Source organism: Mytilus galloprovincialis, chromosome 10, assembly GCF_965363235.1.
Source record: "Mytilus galloprovincialis chromosome 10, xbMytGall1.hap1.1, whole genome shotgun sequence".
NCBI classification, from domain to species: Eukaryota; Metazoa; Mollusca; class Bivalvia; order Mytilida; family Mytilidae; genus Mytilus; species Mytilus galloprovincialis.
The window spans coordinates 28,130,619-28,140,133 of NC_134847.1; the positions used below are offsets into that span (position 1 = coordinate 28,130,619).

General features: G+C 32.9%; 1 protein-coding gene and 1 long non-coding RNA gene across 4 annotated transcripts; one reads left to right on the forward strand and one right to left on the reverse strand.

The window, feature by feature from the left end:
* The first annotated feature begins 1,290 nt into the window (after window positions 1–1,290).
* On the forward strand, window positions 1,291–6,175 carry LOC143047316 (uncharacterized). Of its 3 annotated transcripts, none has more exons than XM_076220350.1 (5): window positions 1,291–1,525; window positions 2,494–2,651; window positions 3,156–3,215; window positions 3,493–3,564; window positions 4,415–6,175. In XM_076220350.1, exons 1-5 carry the CDS (start codon window positions 1,306–1,308, stop codon window positions 5,393–5,395), a joined length of 1,491 nt encoding a protein of 496 aa, XP_076076465.1. In that variant the 5' UTR covers window positions 1,291–1,305; the 3' UTR covers window positions 5,396–6,175. The 3 variants fall into 3 exon arrangements, 2 of the variants coding, with proteins under 2 accessions (XP_076076465.1, XP_076076467.1); XR_012969492.1 differs by having other exon boundaries at window positions 1,323–1,525; window positions 2,487–2,651; XM_076220352.1 differs by lacking the exon at window positions 1,291–1,525 and adding an exon at window positions 1,763–1,912 and having other exon boundaries at window positions 2,487–2,651.
* Window positions 6,176–6,844: 669 nt separating this feature from the next.
* LOC143049077 (uncharacterized) lies at window positions 6,845–9,095 on the reverse strand. The gene is made up of 3 exons (XR_012970043.1): window positions 8,957–9,095; window positions 7,655–7,738; window positions 6,845–7,187 (listed from the first exon to the last, which is right to left on the reverse strand). It is a non-coding gene; the product is annotated as an uncharacterized LOC143049077 (long non-coding RNA).
* Window positions 9,096–9,515: the final 420 nt, after the last annotated feature.

Here is a 9,515-nt window from a genome sequence, read left to right on the forward strand (position 1 = left end):
ACAAATTGATAAATAAATAAGTATTATGACCTGTATTTCCCTAAAATATTAGTGATTGAATTCTTTCAAAATATGTGCCTTAGGAGACTTAAACTAACGGGAGGGGTACTGATACTTGTAAATAATTGAACAAATTAATAAATAATAAAGTATTATGACCTGTATTTTACCTTAGTTTACCTGTCAAAAAAATGCGCGCAAATGTAAGCAAAAGCTAAGCGCAAACGTAATGATTTTTGCGCGCAAATGTAGTGGTAATGCGCGCAAACGTAATGCACCGATGTCTTTTTATTATAAAACGAAAATGTTATAAGCAATGGAAACTCAATATTCATGTTTTAATTAGGTTATAAGGAAATTTTCCAATCTTATCTAACATTTTTCTTCTTCTATTTTGAATATATTTTATGATATAATAAAACCATTAGAAAAAACGAGTCTTTGGACAAATTTTCCTAGGAAAACAAGTACTACCAGACATATATTACTAGCTATGGACTTATTTTCCTAGGAACATTTGTCCTAGGACTTATATTCCTAGTAAAATCATGGACATGGACTTTATAAACTAGGAAAAAAAGTCTGGCGGACAAATTTTACTACCGGACAAATTTACTGTAACACTTACACAGATTGGGTTGCAATACTATACTGGTCTACTTCTATCGCATAAAATATATAAATTGAAGGAAAAATACGACCATGTCAAATTTGTAAAATAGTAATTTTTTTTTTTTTTAAACTAGACATATACGTTATTAATTTTCTTTTATTGAAGGCCGCACGGTTGTCTATACATTCATTTACTTCATCATAAGTTGAACACTGGTGGATATTTGTCTCATTGATTGCAGCAGTCATACCACAACTCCTTATTTTTTATATTTTTTTATTACTTTCAAATTAGTTATTAAAGACCGCAATTTTATTTTTATACTCAGGTCCGGTTTTGGAATTATTTTCAGTTGTTTGAACTACTTAATTAGGTTTTTTCCTACCATATAATAAAATATTTTGCCCCATATCAATTACTTTTCTGTTCAAAGAAGACTTCAATATGTCACAAAAAGGCCATTATCACAATTTTAGCAGATTTTTTCTAATAATTTGAGACCTAAATTTTGCAAATTGCTAAATATATTAAGATAAAAGTTCTATTCATCCTTTTCCCGCCATTTATAAAAATCGAATATCTCAAAAAGTAGTTCTATAAATATCAATACTTTTAGCTTAGTTTGTTCCTAAACTAACGCTCTTCTAACTGTTGACTTGAAGTATCAATTTTAGTTTTTTAAGACTGATCGCATGTCCCCTACCCCTGCTGTGAATTCCTCTTTAAATTTTACGGGAAATTATGAAATAAAAAGGAGAGGGGATGTAATCATAATTGTGACGTACACTGCAGCTCAAAACGTTCATATTCTCATCGTTCACGGACAAAGCACAAGATGGACAAGAGGAGTTTTACTGGTAAACTGTCTAAGATTTGTTTCTGCTCGACCGAACTACGGACAACTTACAAAAGGTTTGTTTTAATGAAATTTATTCATGTACATGTATATGTCACTGTGCTGATAAGAAACTTCTTACTAGTAACTTTTAAATTTTGTTCATAAGAAGTGTTTTATTTGTAATTTTTTATAAATTATAAAATTTATGTTTGGAAAAGAAAATAAAGAAAGAAAAAAAGAGAAAAGAAGAAAAAATAGCCTTACTCCCGTTCTAACGTTGGTAAATAACGTCGAATACCGCGGACGTCACAACTATTGTTCCCCCGTATCTACATAGTTACGCCAAAAGATCGTGCATAAAGTCGCTCCAAATTCTCACTGCTAAATAATTCTTCTAAACCTTGAAAATGTTACAAAAGCTTGCAGATTTCTGGACTTATAAAGATTGGGAAGTTTTACAAGTAAGTATATATCTTGAAATTAGAAAAAAAGTTTCCATTTTTTCACAAATTACTTAAATTTGATTTGACAAATTGTAGCCCTGGTTTCGTGATGTCCGCTTCAACCACCTTCCCATCATAGACTTAAGCACCTTGCTTATTTTACCTTAATCATAATGGGTTACCCAAATAAAATACAGTTTTTTGACACGTTTCCTAAAGTAGCGCGCGCGGTTTATGATGAATGGCTGCTGAACGTCAAGTGGCAAATTAAATGCATGTTTTAATCTAATACGAATTTTAACTCTACGTTTTAAAGCCTGAATTTCAACATGAAAGCACATACAGTAACAGTTCTAAGGAAGACATGTCATCTTGACACAGTTCTAACTTCAAACCAAGCAGTCTTTGCATTTACTCCTTTTAAAATGCTTTGTGTTTGGTGGACAATTTTACAGTTGCCCCAGCTGGATTCGAAACCACGACCTGCAGCACTCGAGTCGAACATGCTTTCAAGCTACAATAAAGCTTCATTTTTATGTATATCAATAACACTTACTCTATTTTTATACCGCATATTTCTGCCTTTTTTCAGAACAAAGAAAAGAGACCAAGATTTGGTCCGTTACGAAAAGCCCAAGATTCCTCTTCTGACAAATCAACACCGGTAAAATGGCTGAAAGGGACAACAAATCATCAAGATTCAGTTAGATTCGCCGGTGGGTCGGGAGAGCCTGTGAATGGTATCCGCAAAGTTTTGGTAAGGATCTTTGTTTAAAAAGAAATAATCTGTCAGTACATCGTATATGCACGAGAACGTTTTTATGACAAAGATATCTGCACTAAAGCAAAGAAATGTGTCTTTTATTGCTGTTCTCAATCCTAGGGCAATTAGAGGCTTTCGAACACCACTATGTAAACATTAAAAAACCGGCACTTCATATTTGTTTTGAAAAGAAACACTTACGTATATAAAAATAATAAAATGTGGTATGTGTTGAGAAACCCACGAACTTCACCTACCAGAGACCAAAATACGAAGATTTAAAAGCATCTAAATAATTATGGTCAATAAAAGTTGAAAAGCATCTAAATATGGTCAATAAAAGACTATCAGTAATTGACAAAATGCTATTGCAATAGAGAATTATTAGCTAAAACCTTATTTTTTCAAAATTAATCATTAAAATTTTAAAAACCAAATTGAGTCATTTTATGTAAATTTGTTAACATTTTGATTGAATGACTCATTTTATTTTTGCAGGATGCTGATTTCAAGAAACTTTCCAATAATTCTCATGTTCAACAATCAAATATTAACGAGGTAAGTAAAATTTGGTTTACTAATTACTAGCTATGTATAGTATTGCGAAAACAATTGTGAAGAACTTGTAAACGTTTTATGAGTTGTTCCTCCTTCTGATATCCTTTTGTCTACAAAAAGGAGACAATTCGTGTTGTAGTAACTCCGGTACTCTTGGCCAAAATTATGTGTTCCTTATTTTGGACGACCAGTTTCCATTTTAAAATGCCAACCTACCGAATTTCATCTTCTTACTGTTATTAATAGCATTACAGCAAACAATATATTTGTGTTTCAGACAAGTGACAATGTTGCACCAGGCTTCTTTAATATCCAAAATTGGAGAGAAACTTTTGAAAGGAAAATGCAGGTATTTAGACACAAATGTTATTTTCTTTAATTAAAAACTAAATTAAAAGCAGACTGCATAAATATATAAAAAAAGAAGATGTGGTATGATTGCCAATAAGACAACTCTTCACAATGGGTTGGACAAATAACACAGAAATTTACAACTGTAGGTCACCATACGACCTTCAGCAATGAGCAAAGTCCGACCTAATTTATAATTTTGAGCCTCGAATTATGTTTTTTTCCTTTGCTGCTTTGAGGATCTGGCATTGGGGTACCTTCATTTCTTTATTCAATAATTTTATATTATTCTCTCATTTCTTGATTTATTTTGCTCATTAGTCTCTATCGTTTGTAATTTAGCACCGTAATATTCTCTTTTTTTTATTTATTTTTTTGCTTATATCTCCCCCCCTTTTTCTGATTATTTGCCCACAACCTCTATACACATTAACATCAACCAGACCAGGAACGATTTACGATGTTTTGTGAAACGATAGCCAGACCCTCTTTTATGCAACTTTGGATATTTGAGGGTTCAAAAAATGGCCTCAATGATTCAAAAATGAAGTACTTCCCATCCAGAACCTTCTAAAACACTCAGTCTTATTACGGAGCGTATTCGTAATCTTAATCGAATATTGAAGATAAAATTATGGCCCATCTTGTATATATGTGATTGTACTATAAAAGTAAATAAGGAGAAGGAACCATGCATCTATACTTGTACAAAAAAAGCCCCAAATAACCTGAAAAAGTAAAACAACAGTTCAGAAAATAACAATAGACAAAACGAACTCCAATAGAAAAGCGGTTGACGTCAGGTTCTCCGGAATTGTTCCAATAATGATTTACATCTTTGATTTCAGATACCAATGTATACTGGCTGCTGTACCTCATACACCGACTATTCAGACCATCTTGCTTCTCACTGCAAGGATGTCTCCCTCGAGGACGACCTATCAAATCAAGAGGACCTTTACTGGAATGAAGAGTCATATTACCGGTCTGCACAGGAAATCAGAGAACATAACAGGAAGTCCGATATATCGAAGCTGAATCTCGCTTCCGGTATAGATAGCGATATAGCAGATATTGCTGCTCAGCTGATGCAAGGAGATTCTGTTCTTGATGTTGTAGACAAATTGGCTGCCAAAGACGACTGGAAAAGCAAAATCAGTTTTAGTAAAACTGATTTTCAAAGTCAGCCTGCCAAAACAAGAACCTTGAAATTAAACGACTGCTCTGAGGTTGTCGTCAACCTAATCGAGAAGACCCATCCGATGCTTCACAAGAAACCGATTTCCAACACCAAGACGCCATCTCATACGCCATTTTTACCAGTTCATCGACAGAACGCCTTTAACCAGATTCCGATTTCTACCAACTCGCTACTTCAAAGGTCAAATGCCAAACTGAACTTCTTGTCAACAAAGCAGAAAGCAGATCCATCCACTCCACTTGTTCGATCGAAATCAGACTGTGAGGTGAATTTCAGCAACATCTGGGACAGTATGCATCAGCGTTTTGTCGTTTGCTCTGCCTACGAAAATAGAAGATTAACAAAGGAAGTACCAGTATTTACCTCCACGTCATTGACATCTGTACCAACAGCGGTAGTAACTGAAAACCGCAAAAGAAAGGCTTCAACAACATGCACTAACCAACCAACTGCAAAACGTCAGAATGGCGGTAATAAAAAATCTCAAGCGGCATCTCGACTGAAGCAGGCTGCATCAACATCATGTAATGACCTTTTTGCTACACCACTTTTTATTCCATCCAAGCATAACCAGACCGTTTCTTTTCCACCTTCACAGAAATTATCAGTGGTATACAGACAACAATAAGGACAAATGTGACAATTGAAAGCTCAACTGTGATAAATTAATGACAATACGGGTAGTTTTATAAGATCTTATTTGTATTTTTTACTTTTTTATAATATCATGAATATTTCGTTAGGCTTTATGATAGATTCATTATAAAATGAATTTAAGATAAAGGTAAGTATACAAAATTTAAACTTATTGATCATGAAGCAAATTTATTCTAAAGCCTTTATTTATTTTTAATTTGGCTCCAAACTTCAAACTTCATACATTATACTTTATTTTTGTGTATATGCATGCGTGTATGATTGCGCGATTGTATGTTTGCTTGTGTGAGTAAGTATGATTGTGTGGCGTGTGTGTGAGGTTGTGGGATGTCTTTGTGTGTGCGGTTGCATGGTTGTTGGCTATGAAGTTATATATGTTAGATGCGTGTGTGTGTGTGCGTGTTTGCATGTATATGCACTTGAATAATTCATGAAGGATTGTTATTATGAATCTTGTTTGTATGATTGGTTTTTTTTCCTTTGAGGGTCTGGATGGGGTAGTTATTTCTGGGTTTTTTTCATGCAATTTTTCTGTATTTTTTACCCTGTCTTTTATCTATTCTTATTATTTCAAGTCTCTATCTTTATTTTGTTTGTCTATTTTTTTCTTTTCTTTATATTTCTTGGAATTAGTTCTGGACTTATTTGCTAATTTATCTCTATTCTATAAACAACCACCAGACCCTTTTGTAAGTATTGCATTGATTGTATGTTGTATAAATGGGATTGTATAAAAATATTTTTTTTGAAATTCTCGATGTTGTTGTCATTTTGCCTTTCATGAATAACAATATGATAATAAGTTTTATATAAAAATAAGAAGATGTGATATGATTGTTAATGAGACAACTCTTCACATGAGACCAAATGACACAGTAATTGACAATTATACTACCGTACTACCTCCAACAATGAGCAAAACCTATATTGCATGGACAACAATAAAAGTCCCCGAAATGACAAATGTAAAAGAATTCAAACGAGATTCTGAAAAACTAGCGACCTAATTTATTTAAAAAATGATGAACGAAAAAAAATTGATACACAACAACAAACGGCAACCACTAAATTACTGTCTCCAGACATGGGGACAGTCACATACAGATTTTGGAGGGGTTAAAATTGTTTAAAATGAATCCTTCATTTTAGACAAAAAATTAATCCTTCATTTTAGACAAAAAAATAATCCTTCATTTTAGACAAAAGTATATAAAAACAAATATTTTTTTTCTCGAATCAGAACAAATGAAGCTATCATATGAGATTAAAAGTGACATTTTCAAATCCAGCAGATATACGAAAAAACTCACTTATAATAGTGAACAGATACGGAAATGCGAAGTAAATAAAGAGAGAGGAATAATGGACTCTGATGTCCTGTTCGATTAATTTTTAGGCAATTTTTAAACAACACAAAATATTTGGTTTGCAAATACAATTTTAATGTTATTCTACATATTAACACACTTCATTGTTTTAATAACATCTGTATTTCAGTTCAGTATATTTGTATGTGCCACCACACGGATCGCCATAAAGACTATTGGTAGCTTGAACTTTGCAAATTCTTTTCCCGTTGCACTGCTTTTTAATCTTTGCATCGGATGATGATGACTTGCATGATGTAGTTTTGATGCTGCTGTGTGGACAAATACGTTTATCTTCCGAACGACCATATATAGCCTTTACAACTTTTATTTTCTTGGGATATTTACATCTCACGTAAGCAAATTGACCTTCGCAAACTATAACATTGGTTACATCTGAAAACAAAATTAATATTTATTATTAATTGTAAACCAACTTGAGAATGTCATCTTAATAAATATTTGGAAGTGCTTTTCCATTTTAACTTGAATTAAATGCAATGCCCTAAAAAATATTCAAGTTTTTATAATTTCAGTTAAGAAAATTTGAACATCAAACCGACTTAAGTTACACATGTATCAGCAGATGTAAGCGCCAAGGAGACAACTCTCCATCCAAGTCACAATTTGTAAAAGAAAACCATTCACATGCATGTTTATCCAAACGAAAGAACGGAAGTTCCTGTAGTGGCTTATATTATTTTTGCCTCAAATTTGAGGTTCATCAGATGAAAGATTTTAATCGTAGTTTTTTTAAAACACATAAGTATCTTCTTCAGTCGATTCAATTAGTTGATGTTAAACAGTTTGAACTGGCCAAATTAATCCTACTAGTACGCATACACATATACATATGAACTAACCTGACGATATTCTTCTGCCGCATGATGGTCTTTTCATGTTTAGCAAGGAATGGAGAATATCTTCTTGTATCTTGACTGTTTTGCCTACAAAAATAAACGAAGAAAACATCCTTCGTAATTAGCTAGCTATAATAAAATATGCAACGCAATATAAAACATGCAAGTATTGCTTCCCTGAAAATTAACTGAAATCACAGTTCAGTTTTCGCTTGATATCTGAAGCCCAGGGAATCTCGGAACCAATTTAGCTAATGCTATTTATCCTGACTTGTATATCGCCGACATTTCATTTACATATTCTAGTTTCTCTTTCTCAATTTTTGACTAATGTGGCTGTTCATCAATATAAGTATATGCTACAGACAATGCCAATGAGAACTAGCAAACGGCAAATACACATGCAAGTGGAATTTGTTTGCGTACAAATGATTACTATTCATGGTAAATTCAGGTAGACGAATATTAGGTGAAAAGCGCAAATGTCCGGTCAATTTGAAACAAGTGTATCAAAATTTGAAGCGCAAATGTCCTATCGTGTATGAGGTAAAAAGCGTAAACGACCTGTGGCCCTTATGTGCAAACTGTTACTCAATTACCTTTTTTTTTTTTTTTTTTTTTTTTTGGGGGGGGGGGGGGGAAACAAATTACAAATTATTACAATTGTATTAAGAAAATAATTAATGAATAAAGAGCAATTATTATGTAAAAGTTTTTGATTTGATTACCTTTGAGACAACTATACATCAAAGTTCAAATGACGTTAGCATGAGAAAAACCCATACCGTCTTGTCGGTTATAAATTAAGGGCAACGCCATTAGAAAGTAAGAAACAATCCAATTGAGAGAAAAAACGGCCTAATGTATATGAAAATAATAAACGAAATACAAATATGACGGACATGAAATAACGAAAACAACTGAACTGAACTACAAGCTTCTAACTTTGGACAGGCAATTGAAGGATGTGACGGGGTTAATCATGTTTGTGGGCGCTCAGGCCTCACCCTAACATATAGCTAGTACAGCGGTGTAACAGCACAACATAAAAACACTGATGTATTAAAACTAGTTGAAAGTGTTTAACTCATCAGATATATACGAAGTAGAAAACATATTACAAAAAAAAAAAAAAAAAAAAAAAAACACGGACCGGGCGTGGCAAGGTATTTATACATCCCTAACTTGAAGAGATAAAACGTACAGAACAGAGATCGATCGGAGAATTCGCAGGTACTGACAACTTATTCAAATCCAATAGCAAAAATCATTTATCTAACGGTTATATATATATTATATACTTACCACAATAAGCATCACAAGATAGCATGAGCAGGAAACAAGAGTAAATAAGATACCAGATATGCATGTCTGTTTTAGCAGTCGAAACAATAAACTTGCAACAAGATTGACAGAATTTGTTTTCTCTTGTCATTTATTTTAAAAGCATTTGATATTTTTCTTAATTTGATTTTCATGGGGCAAATGAATCAAATAACTAGAAACGATATGTGAGAACTTGTTAGGCAATCTGCTTCTGATATCATTTTCAATTGCGTGCAGGATTTGTAATCCAGTATTTTTTAGTATGTGTCAATTGTTGGCAATACTTGGCAAAATAAGAAGCTACCACTTTTACCGCTTATTTCAGGATTTTAAAGTTAAAATAATGATAATGATACGCAATCGAATCATGGGTTTAGTTATTGGAATCAGTTATCAATAATGTACAAATCAGTCAAGTTATGGTATTTCATCAATTTAAAACATTTTACAAAAACCTGCAATTTTGCTAAAACTAAGTTGCAACTCCATCAAGCAAAGTTGACATGAGACTATTCTGTATACTAGTCTGCTTTGGTCC

Bases quoted from the DNA above. Each gene is read 5' to 3' on its own strand.
- LOC143047316 (XM_076220350.1), top strand. From the start codon at position 1,306: ATGTCCCCTACCCCTGCTGTGAATTCCTCTTTAAATTTTACGGGAAAT. The intron at 2,652-3,155 runs GTAAGGATCTTT...TTATTTTTGCAG, and splicing joins ATGGTATCCGCAAAGTTTTG to GATGCTGATTTCAAGAAACT. The intron at 3,565-4,414 runs GTATTTAGACAC...CTTTGATTTCAG, and splicing joins CTTTTGAAAGGAAAATGCAG to ATACCAATGTATACTGGCTG.